The 14,135-nt window shown below is 35.5% G+C and overlaps 1 protein-coding gene across 1 annotated transcript; it reads right to left on the bottom strand.

Moving 5' to 3' along the window:
- Window positions 1-7,575: 7,575 nt before the first annotated feature.
- Window positions 7,576-13,372, bottom strand: LOC145605272 (riboflavin biosynthesis protein PYRR, chloroplastic-like). Its single transcript, XM_081661321.1, has 9 exons — window positions 12,922-13,372; window positions 12,656-12,790; window positions 11,747-11,846; window positions 11,469-11,594; window positions 11,055-11,368; window positions 10,126-10,245; window positions 9,082-9,327; window positions 8,456-8,581; window positions 7,576-7,908 (listed from the first exon to the last, which is right to left on the bottom strand). Exons 1-9 carry the CDS (start codon window positions 13,279-13,281, stop codon window positions 7,639-7,641), a joined length of 1,797 nt encoding a protein of 598 aa, XP_081517447.1. The 5' UTR covers window positions 13,282-13,372; the 3' UTR covers window positions 7,576-7,638.
- Window positions 13,373-14,135: the final 763 nt, after the last annotated feature.

Here is a 14,135-nt window from a genome sequence, read left to right on the forward strand (position 1 = left end):
GTCATAATAGTATCAAAATAAAATACAATTAAAAATTACATGAGAAAATGTTTAGGAGCAAAACATGTGTAATATTGTAAAAACGTATTAAAGTCGGCATGGCACGGCCGTGCTAATATGCAAGCTAGGTTGGCTGTGTTTTAAATAAATTAAGAGCATGGTGAAAATGCATGGAGAATAATTAACTCGGTAGATAAGGCGCATGGCCAGCTACGTCGAGGCGCAGCATGTATGATATGCATGGGCTGTTGTGCCAATATATCTTACATTTTTGGCTTCATCAATACAACTACTCGTATAATTGAATTTGGGTGATTTATTCATTAAGTTGATACATCCAAACGCCTAGATCAGAGCAGCTGTTCACTATTCAGTGAAACTGTCTTATGCATGTCAGATCATTTTGTTTACCGACCTACAAATTGCTCAATTTTATTTGTTGCTAAATTTGAGATATGCGAAGTAATTTTCTAGTGAGCTCTTAACGATGGTGTAAGCCATAAAAATTCAAACCTACAATATACAAATAAAGAGGTAGAAAAATATGCAGAAATAATATTTTAATTGATTATTTATTAGTTACAACTTTTGTTAATCTTGATTCCTCTCTTTCCAAGGGGGTAGGGTTTTGATATGTGATTATAGTATGGGGTCTTGTCGGTTTAATCCATACTATTTACCTATAATATTTGGTAGTAGCTAGGGAGGATATGAGGTCTTTTACAAAATGAAGATTAGATCGAGCTGAAAATAAAGGAAGAATCTCTTTAACTTGATTGCTTCTTCTCACCCTAATCTTTTTAGCTATGCAATAAACTAATAAATTAATAAGTTAAGAAAGCTTAATGCTAGAAACATAAATAAAGAAGTAGCCTAACCTTTAGTCAATTAGGTAAAGAACATGTAATAATAATACATACAAAATGGTTGTGCAATTATCAGAAAGGCCTTTTTGCGTATCATGTTACCTAAGTTGTCTTTATCCATATTCTTCTCTCAAACATTCTAACATTTCTAGATCACCCAAAACTTTCAACTTTTCAACTAAAAAATTGTTGCCCAAAATTTGTAAAAACTATTATTAAAGTTTTCATTAGATCAAATCTCATCCATTTATTATTGTGAATGTCGGCGCTATTGTCATGTTCTTTGCCTACTTAAACTTGGAAATTGCTGACTTGCTGAGTTGCTGTACTCTTTTTTCTTCTAATCAAAATCTGTAAATGTTATACAAAGTTTTTTATTTTTTTTTTAGAAAATAATTTATTACTGAAAACTGATATGGAGTATTGATTACTCCGTATTATCAATTGTAATAAAGTACTCCTCTTTCAATAATGTAATTCTTCCCTTACATGTATTTTTTTAACACACATCTTTGATTAATAATATCTAACTTATCAAACTAATAAATATTATGAAAATTCACATTATTCCAAATTTTATAAGGTCGCAAATACTAGTATTTTAAAGATATTAATGATTTAAATGATGCATCCATGAATAACAAAGTAAACATGGAACAAATGGAGTGATACAAAAATTCGAGAAAATCTAGATTAGGTTTTGTCTCCCGCATGTGTCCCTACCAACATACCATGTAACACATACAAAGTATGCTATGACTATGAGTCATATATATCCTACTTAGAGCTGGGCATGGGCCGGGTCAGCACGCGGGCGGCCCGGGCACGGCACGAGGATGGCCCGGCACGGCACGGCCCGACGGCAGGCCCGGCCCGGCACGATGGCACGCCCCTCGTGCCTCGTGCGGGCTGCGGTGAAAAAAAACCCAAAAGTGGCCCGGCACGGCACGAGCCCGGCCAATAGCCCGTGGCACGGCCCGCAGGCACGGCCCTCAGGCACGGCCCGCGGGCTAACGGCTAACTGGCGCTGCTCTTGTTTTTTCCCTCCAACGGCCATAAACGGCTATAAACGGCTATAAACGGCTCTATTTTCACCTATAAATACCACCCTCAACTTCCAATTCTTTCCACAACTCAATACTCATCTTCTCATCTCATTCTCTTACTCTCTTACTCTCTTATTCTCATATATTATAATTTATAAATTATAATCTCTTAATATTTCTTAATCTCTTATTCTATTATAAATTTTACATTTTTAATATTATTAGTCTACTACCAAAAAAAAAAAAAAAAATTGTTATATTTACATTCGGGAAATTATAATTTCGGGAAATTATAAATTCGAGAAATTATAAATTTGGGAAAGCATTGAAGCGTCATTGTAAGATCTAACTCAACTTTATTTTAATTTGTTATTGTTATTGTTATTGTTATTATTGTTATTATTATTATTATTATTATTATTATTATTATTATTATTATTATTATTATTATTATTATTATTATTATTATTGTTGTTGTATACTTGGAACTACTTAATTACATAAAAACTACTTTCTATTTTAATTGTGGGTTATTTGGATTGTTGAAATCTGTCTAAGGCGGGATTTGGGCTCTGGACAACGTCGATCCTAACCATAACCTACCTGGGATCTCATTGATTTAGATAATCTACTATTATTATAATTATTTTTGAAAATTTATTAACTTACTAATTAAGTAATAATTAAGAAAAAAAACTTACTTATACTTGTTAATTGTTATAATTTGTTATAATTTGTTACTTTGTTAGTGTTATAAACTTATAATTGTTAATTTGTTATAATTGTTAATATTGTTGTTAATTATTATTTATTAGTTAATAATCTTAATTAATCATGGCATCAAACCCGAACCAATCCTCCTCTAAAAAAGCCAAATCTAAACGACCATTGGAAGGCTCTTCTATGCCCCCCCCTACAATGCAAATCCCTACTATGCAAATCCCTACAATGGCCAATCCCACCCACCCCGGGTTTTCTACCGGTTTTCCCACCGGATTAGATCAACAAGGGACATTCCAACCATGGCAAAGCACCCAATCTCCACCTTATTATGCCTCCGCACATGATATGCCTTTTGAATTTAACTATCAAACAACTCAAGCAAGCAACACACAACCTGCCGGCTCTAGTGACCCATCCGTCCAAAATACTATTCCCCCATCTGATAACCCATTCATTGAATGGTACACCGAAGAAGAAATGACCCTTTTGAAAAACCGAAAGAGTAAATGTTGGCAATATTTCTTGTTAAGTAGAGATGGTGAAAAAGCCAAGTGTAAAACTTGTGGTAATATTTATTCGGCTCCAGCCAAAGGCGGTACGGGGCACCTAAACCGACACAGTGAAAAATGTGGTGCCCCTAGTACTGACCCAACTCAACCAAAAATTTCTCAATTCCATCCTTATGGCTTCACTTACAATTATGAGAGGGATAGGGATGAACTTGGGAGAATGATAGTCCAAGCCGAACAACCTTTTCTTTTTGCTGAAAGTGATCCGTTTAACAATTACATTAAACGAGCACTACAACCCCAACACAAAAAAATCTCCCGAAAAACCGTTAAAACAGCTGCCATGAAAACTTACTTAGAATACAAAATGAAATTAATTGAAGAACTTAAAACTCTTACTTCAAGAGTTTCTATAACTTCTGATGCATGGGATGGTGGTTATGGTTTACATTATTTGTGTGTTACTTGTCATTGGGTTGATAGTGAATGGTTATTGCAAAAACGTATTATTTATTTCAAATTGCTTGAATACCCCCATACGGCCTTTAATATTTCTAATTGTATTATGAGTGCTCTTGATGAATATTGTCTTAGGGACAAAATCATGTCCATGACGTTTGATAATGCAACATCCATGACAGCTAGTGCTAATCTAATTAAACCAAACTTGCATAATGTCATAATGGATGGAGATGCATTACATATTAGATGCATTTGTCATGTTTTAAACTTGTGTGTTAAGGATGGACAAGAAGCAATTGGTCCATACTATTCCAAAATTCGAAATGCTGTTTTGTCTATTATGTCTTCTAGCAGTAGGTATCAGGAATGGAGGCGATATCTTAAGCAAAATAAGATAAAGCCTATTAGAATTAAAACGGATTGTCCAACTAGGTGGAACTCCACCTATGACATGTTGAGTCAGGCACTTTCGTATAGAGTTCCATTTTCATTGTTTTACAATAATAAGTATCCACAATTCATGATAGCAGACTCCGATTGGGATAATTGTGAAAAATATATGCAATTTTTACAATTATTATATAGTATGACTCACTGTTTTTCTTCTGTTTATGTTCCTTGCATTCATTCTTTCCTTCAAAATGCATGTTTATTTGCTCAACTTCTTTATGAACATCGATCACAACAAGATTACAATGATTATGTTCCACAAATGGAGGCTAAATGGCGTAAATATTACACTAAGCTTCCTATGGTTTATATGTTTGCTTCTATTTTAGATCCTAGATCAAAGTATGATGGCACATTTATGCTAATTGATATTTACTATGAATGCATGCAACTCGGTGATGGTGTCGAACAATATAAAAATCATGTGAAAGATAAATTTTTTGAGTTATATAGAGTTTATGAATCTAAATATGGAACCGTCACTCATTTTGCCCCTTCTCAAACATCCAAAAGCGTAAGTAAAACGGGCAAAAGTTTGGCGGCCCAAGCTGCTAACATGTTATCTAAGTTTTCAGGTAGTGGATCATCATCAAGGCGAACACAAAGCGATGTTTCGGAGTTGCAAATGTACTTAAACTACGACTTCATGAAAGGCTTGGACGAAGATTCGAGGTTGGGGATGGACATCCTAGATTGGTGGAAATCCCAAAGCACAAAGCATCCAATTTTGGCGGCAATGGCACGTGATATTTTCAGCATCCAAGCCTCCTCCGTTGCCTCGGAACGAGCTTTTAGTGCTTCGGGAAGGGTTCTAGACGATAGAAGAACAAGTTTGAAGCCCGAAACACTAGAAATGTGTGTTTGCTTGAAGGATTGGATGGATGCCCAAGAACGCATCCAAGATCGTACTTTTACGGCCAACGACAACATCGATGGTTCCGATCGTTCTGGTTCAACTAGCTCCTCCGCATTAGCTAGTGAACATGAAGCCGAAGATGAAGACGAAGAAGATAATGAAGACCTTGATTGAAGATTACCAACAACTCGAGAATTAATATTAATTAGCGAAAATTCTAGTATTTCCTATGTACTCTATTAATTAGTGAAAATGTTAGTATTTCCTATGTTGGCTATGTACTCTATTAACATTAGCCGTATAATAAAATAACAAAATAAGTTATTCATCAATTATTGTTAGTTGTACGGCTTGTACCCTTGTACTTCATATTATCTTTTACTTAATAAATTTTTATGAATGAATTTTTTCAACTTTTAATTTTATGGAATATGTTATATTGTTATTTAATTTTTGTCTAATACTTATATAGTTATATGAATAATATGATATATAGTAAATTATGAATGAACAATAAATATTAATATAATTTAAACAATATTTAATATAACTTAACTCCGTAAAAAATTTAATAATTATTAAATTCAAATATTAAATTGTATAATTATTCAATTCAATTTTTTCTTTCATAAAAAAAATTCAAGTTTTTTTAAAGTTTTTTTTTAATTTTTTTTTTTAAAAAAAAAAAAGAAAAAAGGGTAAGCCGTGGCCCGTGGGCCGGCACGGCCCGCCTCCACCGTGGGCCGGCACGGTGGCCGGCACGACGGGCGGCCCGGCACGGCACGACCGGCACGGTGGGCCGTGCCGTGCCGTGGACAGGGAAACCTTGAAGGCCGGCACGGCACGGCACGGCCCGCCTCCACCGTGGGCCGGCACGGCCCGGCACGACACTGTTCATGGCCCGCCTAGGCACGGCCCACGGCAGGCCCGGCACGGCCCATGCCCACCACTAATATTCCTACTCATGCAAGACTTTTTTTTTCAGTTTATTTGGCTTATCATTTTTATGCAGATAATTTGTTGTTTTATTATTCAATTTAGTATGATTCATGTTCTACTCAAAGTTTTAATTTATAGAAACGAATCTTTTTGCATGTTCTTAACCATTCTTAATCTCCCTTAATAATCATTAATTTCTAGTGTATAACCACTTTTTGAACATCAATTATCATATACGAAGTATACTTTAAATAATGTTAAGGTAATGCATAAAATTAAGATCTATAACGTTAATCATCTTTACTTAATCATTATAATCATACATGTATAAATAACAATGAATACTTAATTTGTTAATTTCTTGGTTGATTAATATAGATCTTTAGACATTAGCGTGGAGTTACTCGATCAAGACAAAGGCACATTTTCTTGTAATGCTAGCGTGGTGTTTCATAAATCTCTTTGTAAAGTCCGAAATAGAAGTACGTGATTGTTACTCCAACAAAATTTACATCTACTCTATCTTTATGTGTAATACGGAGTATAATACCTCTTTGCTCTTTGGATTGCTTACGTGATATGAATAAGAGGAAAGTATAATTATGTGAGATCTTATTCATTACTTTCTCTGCTTTCCTTACTTGACAAGTTGACTCACAATTTTCTATTTGATCGTCATTGGTGATCTATGTACAAGGAAAAGTATAACTACGTAAGATCTTATCTGGAAATACATTGTACTATCGCAATGACGCGATATCTATATTATTCAACTTATTGAGAATAACAGTTATACATTGACAAATATTATACATAAAACATGTCTAGTAAAAAAACCAAGGGAAGAACTCCTTCGTGTATAGAATGTACTTCCTCCGTTGTTTTTTTTTTTTTTTTTTTTTTTTTTAAATAATTACAACACTTTGTTAAAATGAAAATGTTACAATAGTTAAAACATACTATAAAAAGAAGGTTTTTATGGTGAAAATTATACTATTACTTTTATTTAAAGCTTATAGCCCACTTGATTATACTCCTAACATCTAAACCCCAATTAAAGTGTATTGTATCATATGTGGTCACTTTTCTTAAATACCGTAATAAAATGTACTTCATATGTTGTAACCGGTATAAAAAATCGGATGAAGTATATTTTCATATTCACGTTTCTTGGTACGGAGTACTATGCAGCAAATGGCAAATTCTTGGGAAACAAAATCACTCATTCACTCATCCCAAAATGTCCAAATTACTTCAAGGATCCAATATTCTTTGCCCTAGAAATCATCTACTTGTAAGAACTAAGAACCATACTACCGAGAAAGTCATAGTGGCCTAAAAGTGCCAGTGGTACCACTAGTCCACTAAAGGTACCAAAATATCAGAAATGTGCCTAAAAGCTTAAGCCTAGATCCAAATGATACGCGGTTTAGATTTTAGAAGCTCCAGATCAAGGCCCAAATTTGACGAAACCCGTAGTACTTGCACTGGTTACTTAAACATAATCAAGTTTAAGATGGCTTTAGTTAGTTTTATGCCCCTCATTAATATTGGATCAAGCATGATTGCATAAAAAATACTTCACAAAATTACAGAATGTTCCATCATTATCTGTAACAGATACAACGGCGAATCCACAGATAATGACGATACAAAACTTTGCATCCCTGAACCCTTGTTCTTTGTGTGCGTAGTGTGGGGGGGGGGGGGGGGGGGGGGGGGGATAGTAAATACTTTGCTCTTTTATACTACGTAAAAATATGTGGAATCTAAACTCTCCAAAAATTCTAGTTCTCATCAGGGGTTATTGGTTTGTGAAGAGGATTCACGGATTCACCCACAAACTCTGATCTCAACTGCATCAGCAGCCTCCCCAAATAGTTAAGGCCTTCTCCATCACGTCCACCCCCCCAAAAGAGATTGTGCGGTGAACCTTCAACAAGAATAGACCCAACAGTAGACAGAAGCATGGAGTTCAAATGCGGGTAGATTGAGAACTTACATTTCAGTGCACTGTACATGATATCAATTTTTGCGGCGTCCCAGTCGGACCTTACCTGGACAGCATAATTAAAGACCATATAGAGGAGATTAGAATGCGAATACAACAGAGATCAAGCAAAATCATGTGTTCTACAGCATAAAACATTTGCACATCTATCAGGTGTATTCACAGACAACAATTCTTTAAAAATAATATTTTTAGAATGTAATATGAAGATAATTACACATGGATGCGACAAAAATTGAAGGATAAGTAGATAGCTACGGGCCTACAGAGTATGAATTTCACTATCCAGGCATACATACAAACTGAATACAGCACATTGTAAAGAATTTGGGAATTTATGCTGACAGGTGACAGCTCAAGATACCGTGCAAGGCTGAATCCTAAAAATTCAGCTTCTACTGGCTGTGGTCCCCTAAGAAGGACTTGGAATATGATCTTCAATTCAGACAATCAAAATGGACAGGATGAGATTAGACATTCCCTTTCACAATAAAGACACGGGAGAAAATAATACTCTGTAATAAGCATCACAATTATAAAGCAAGAAAAGCAGTTTTGATGATTCCATTGAGCTCTAAATACATGAAACATACCAGGTCTGGTCTTCGTCTCTGCATTTTCCTTCCTATCCTGGCTGCTTCTTCAGGACTTTTTGCAGACTTAATAGCCTCAAAACACTCTTGTGCCAGAGGATCTTGTACACCATAAAACTTGTGTGCCTGCAGAGAAAATACATATAAAGCATCCATATTCCATACAATGTATCTACAGCTAAGAAACGGTATGGAAAAAAAAAAATCCCAAAAACAACTAAGATTTTTTGTTTTTTTTGTAAAAATATCTACTATTCAACTGACTACAGTTATCAAAAAATATTTTTAATTAGGGTTCACCAACAATACCCTGGTCTTTAGACCCTTGTTTTCAAGCTTCTATCATTTGAAGTCTTTCTTTTTTTTTTTTTTTTTCCCCCCCTGGTTTTAGCTGTACTTTTCGAAGATAACAGAATTCTAGGAAAAAAATAGGTGAAAATGGAAAAACATTTCTGAAAAAGGCCTACAACTTTTGAAGGTTGTTCAGAGAAAACATAATTGGTTAACGTAATGTAGTTACTGATAAATGTTCTTTAGTAATACAGAATGAGGTGAGGGAGAGGATTTTTCTAAATATTCATTACATAGAGCAAATGTGTTTCCCCAAAAAGATACAAAATGCATACCTGGTAATAATGCTCGACACTTGACCAGGTTGTATAATGGCCACCCTCGTCTGGCATCTGGATAGGGTGAGGTGAGAAATTGGAGAAGGAACCATAAGGATCCCAAGTCTTGTAGAAGGATATGATACTTGATTCATATGGGTTAATTGATGGATCAATTTTCGATAATTCAGCGAAAGAAGGAATGATCGGTGTCAAGTCAGGAATGGGCTGAAGAAATCCACTGACAAGCATGTCAGGTCCAACCTGAGATGAAAGAAAAAAATTCTGCATCAGGAAACAAGTAATGAGACATTACCCTACAAATAATGCCTGTCTAATGTGTCTATCCAGTTATACTAACCATTCCTCAATAATTAGTTGCACCTTTAATCTAACTTATGCATAGGATATTACAATATAAGAGCATCAAAGTCAGATCACAGGGACAATATCTAAGGATCAACTACTGGAGTAGTGGTGTGTGCAATATGATTGAGGACTTGCGGCAACACTTTATGCTTCCTCATCTTTATTAAAAGGTAGTATACAACAACAACAACAACAACAAAGCCTTAGTCCAAATGATTTGGGGATTAGTAAAAGGTAGTATATGATCTTAAAATATTTTCTGCAGAAAATCAAAGAAAATGATATCCAGTCTCAACACAAGTCTAAGACATTCCTTACAGGGAGTGGAACTAATGTTTCGCAATCAGGATCTTACTAATTGTAGCTATGTCTGAAGAAAACTCAATCGGAAATGACAGCAAATTTCCTGAGTCTATTTCCCCAAAACACGAGTTTTTCTTTCTTCCAGTTCCATTCACCACAATATTGTTGAAACAGGAATTTCATCAACACCTATCCTCTAAATCTCTGAGTGTTAGGAAAAAGCACTTTCACCCGCTCAACTAAACTAACATTTGAAAGTGAAACAAATCAAAAATAGCTAAAGCTAAATAATGATTGACAAGATAATCAAAGGCAGAGGTCAAATCAACAACAGAATCACTACAGCAAAGGATCATAACCAGAAGACAAAAGTATCACAGTACAACCAACCTGTTCATAACTGACATCATGTAAATTCAGAGCTTGAGTCATCTCAACCATGCCAAGTTCTCCAACAGGAGATGGCGCCCCCTTTCCACCAATAATTTTAGGAGCAATAAAGGCATAGACCTAAAATGATGAAATAACAAGCTTAGAGAATAACAAAATATATGCACAATGAATCCTTGCAGCAAAAATATATATAAATCTTTATGAGGATCATGGAGGGAGTCATTGGGGACAATGATAATAGTAGATTTCAAAATCAGGTATTGCACCACCTCTTATACACCTTCTCAATTAATAAGCTAGTTGACAGCAACAAGGTAGATTTTTAATTAAACATCAGGCCATATGCAAATTCAATATTAGTTCCATAAGGATTGACCTATTTAAGTAAAGCATTCTAAAGTTTGTATTTAAAAGAGCCATCCTAATCTAAATCGGGTTTAGTCTGTATATCAATGGTATAAAATTACTCCCCTTTCTCAAAGTTGATCCAGACTATTATATAAATAATGATTGTCTACACCCCAAAACTTTAAACAAATTTCATGAAATAGAAAATTAGACCTCACTAAGGTATATCACTTGTCAAGAGAGCAAAAACAATAAAATCACCTATTCCTGAAACCCTTAAAAAAAGAGAGCGAAAACAATAAAAGTGCCTAACTTTATTAAAATGGATACCAATGTAATATTTTCAACAGCTCAAGGTAGCCCACTGAAAGTTAGCTAAATTATATTGATGTGAAACAATAGGCAGCCCCCTTTCAAATCAAACTATCATATTTGATGTCAACAGGGGCAATGCAGAAAAAACATACAAGTCAAACCTTGATAAGAATCATCAGTGTACACTACCAAATGTCTAACACCACTTCATAGATTATAAATGGGAAGTAAGAAAAAGATGAGGGAAAAGATCACATGCATACTTTATTTATAACACCAGAAGAAATAGCTGATGCAGCCAATGTTCCACCACACTCCCAGAGAACCGAAAGATATCCACACTCGTAAAAGTATTCCATAACATCTCTAGGATTTAGAATCTCAAACTCAATCACTTCAACGCCTTTGGAAGCAAGGTATTTTTGAAAGCTCCTTCTAGCACCTTTCTGTGTTGCCACAATGGTATGCACTTCAGAAGTATCCCAAAGGTGTGCTATCTCAGGAAGATCAAGAGACTGTGACACAACAATCCGTACAGGCGAATGCCCACCTTGTTGCCTTGCAGTAAGTCGGGGATCTTCATTCCACATTTTTAAAACAAAGGTGAAAAAGAATAATTAGAGAAATATACGATAATTCCTAGAATGATGTATTGCACTAACAGCCCAGATCCATACTATCATTCCGTACAGTATTTCCTCCAACAATAATGGCATCACTTCGACCCCTCAGTTCAAGGACTCGGCACCTTGATAAATTGCTGCTTATCCATACTGAATGTCCCTTGTTAGTTGCTATCTTCCCTGACAAGAGACAACACTAAATACTGTAAAAAATTATATTGCCAAGCAACAGCACCATTCAGATTTTTGCCACATTTGATAGTTTTGGTAACTAACAATGTCAAGTAAGATTTCTATATAAAAAAAAATAATAATAAACCTGTGATGTATACCATCAAGGGTCATAGCATATTTGAGAACAGAGTATGGGACTTGAGAAGCAGCCCTGACGACCAAAGGAGCATTCACGAGAAGGCAAGATTTCAAAGCTTCCTGCAAGAACCAGGCTTCAGTTAGAGGCTAGACACCTTGTTACTTGAACAATTACAGACAATATCAGATAATGTCAGATGGGTCATGAATGTACAATCCTAATGAAATAGTAAGAGACTTGCCTAGGATATCATCTATACTGTAAATTTACAACTTTGTGCCATACGAACCATCAAAGATTTCATATACCTTTAAAGCCCTTGTCTTTATCAGACAACAAATCAACTGCGCAACAATAATGAGTCAATATCCATTCCAACTTAACTCAGCAAACTTCTAACTCAATAAATTCATCTTCTCGTCGTATGAGGTTTTGTCTCAGCTTACATAAAAGTTCTTCCATCTCATCCAACACTTGTCTAGTTACTCCAGTCTAGCCTATCTATTCTACTTCCATTAAGATCCTCGACATGAACTGGCTCGGTAACTAAATGTCTACTAACAAAGGGAAAAAATATAACACAACCACCATAAGTTACACAACAAATGCGGAACCATCAGCTTTCCTAAAGTCACTTTGACTGTCCCTAATAAAAGTGATGGACAATGATCAAACTCAGTACTTTTCTTTCTGTTTTGAGCTTCAAACCTACAAATCTACTACTAGTACAATGAAAAAAACCTAGCTAGTTAAGATTATCATTTTTTTTTTAAGATGCAACCAAACAGATACACCAAGTACTAACATATTATGGCAATCAAATAAAAATTACAAACATAAAATAAAAAAGTTAAGCCAAGATTAATAATCATAGAATTAAAATTTTAACAAGAAGAATTTAAAAATGAGCAAAATTTAATCAAAAAACCTCGGCAACATCGCTTTGCAAATCCTCACCAAGCACATCAACATGAATTCCTTCACTTCGAAGCGCTTGAATCGCTCCTCCTCTCAAATGCTTCAACGGATGTCTCATTCCAATCACCACTCTCTTCACCCCTGCCTACTCACCACAATTCACACAAACAACAATGCACAATCAAATTCCACAATTCCACAAATCAAAACCCTAAATTCCGCAAAATAAAATCAACCAAATCAAAAACAATTAAAGCATGAAAAAATCAGCAAAACCTGAACAAGAGCAGAAACAGCAGTACGTTCACCATGACAATCACCACACTCCATATTAAGATACGCCGTAGCACCTCGACACCACTCGCCGGCAGCTTCAACAGCCTGAACTTCCGCCGCAGTAGTTCCCTGAGCATACAAATAACCTTCTCCGACGATTCTTCCGGCTTCGATTACGCAACCGAAATTCGGGTGAGGCGATGAAAATCCGGCGGATTTGTCGGCCAATTCGACGGCGCGTTTAATGTAGTATGCGTCGACTGAGTGTGAGCGGCCTGAACGGAGGTTGTTAGGGTTAGGATTAGGGTAAGAGATTGACATTGTTGGAAGAATGCAAGCTCTTGCCATGAAAGCCGCCATTTTTGGGTTTTTTGGAGCTCTGAAAACAGGTGAGTGTTGTAAAGGAGGATAATGGTGTTTTTCTCTCTCCTAATGAATGAAGAAAACTGGAATGGTGTGGAAGTGTCCGCTTTTTGGAAGCGTCAACGGTTTTTCCCACGCTGTTTATTTGGCCATTCCACGTGTTTTTCTTTCCCAATTTCTTATACACACTCGGGTAGTCGAGTCGGGTTAATCGCTTCAGTCTCATATACTCGTAGTTGCAATGAAAATTAATTTTTTATTTTAACTATTTAGGACCTGCTCCATGTACTGAACAGAATTGAATTGAGCTGAAATGGATTATGAGAGAAGGAAATTAGGAGTTTAACTGAATTGAACTAAACTGAACTGGACTGAACTGAACTGAAATTAAGCTAAAGTGAACATGCCCTTAAAATAGAGCTTTAGATTCGAATTAGCTTAAAGAGTAAACGGACGAACACTTATAAAAGGGTGGAGGGAGAGGTGGTTCCTAGGACAACTAAACAATCATATTTTTTTTCTTTTAGGCAGTTTACATTTCACTTCATATTTATCATGCTTATTATGGTCCACTAAGGGTCTGTTCACATTTACTTAATTTCAGTTCAGTTCAGCTCCAATCAGTTCAGTTCAGCTCCTAATTTCCTTCTCTCATAAAATATTCATTTCAGCTCAATTTAATTCAATTCAGTTCAGCTCCAATCAGTTCAGTTCAGCTCCAATCAGTTCAGTTCAGTTCAGCTCCAATCAGTTCAGTTCAGTTCAGCTCAGTTCAGTAAATGTGAACATGCCCTAATTCCCTTATCTCACATTGTCACTTGTTTCTTTTTAATGTTTTAATTAATATAAAT

This window comes from Chenopodium album, chromosome 22 (assembly GCF_948465745.1).
Source record: "Chenopodium album chromosome 22, dcCheAlbu1.1, whole genome shotgun sequence".
Taxonomy (NCBI): Eukaryota; Viridiplantae; Streptophyta; class Magnoliopsida; order Caryophyllales; family Amaranthaceae; genus Chenopodium; species Chenopodium album.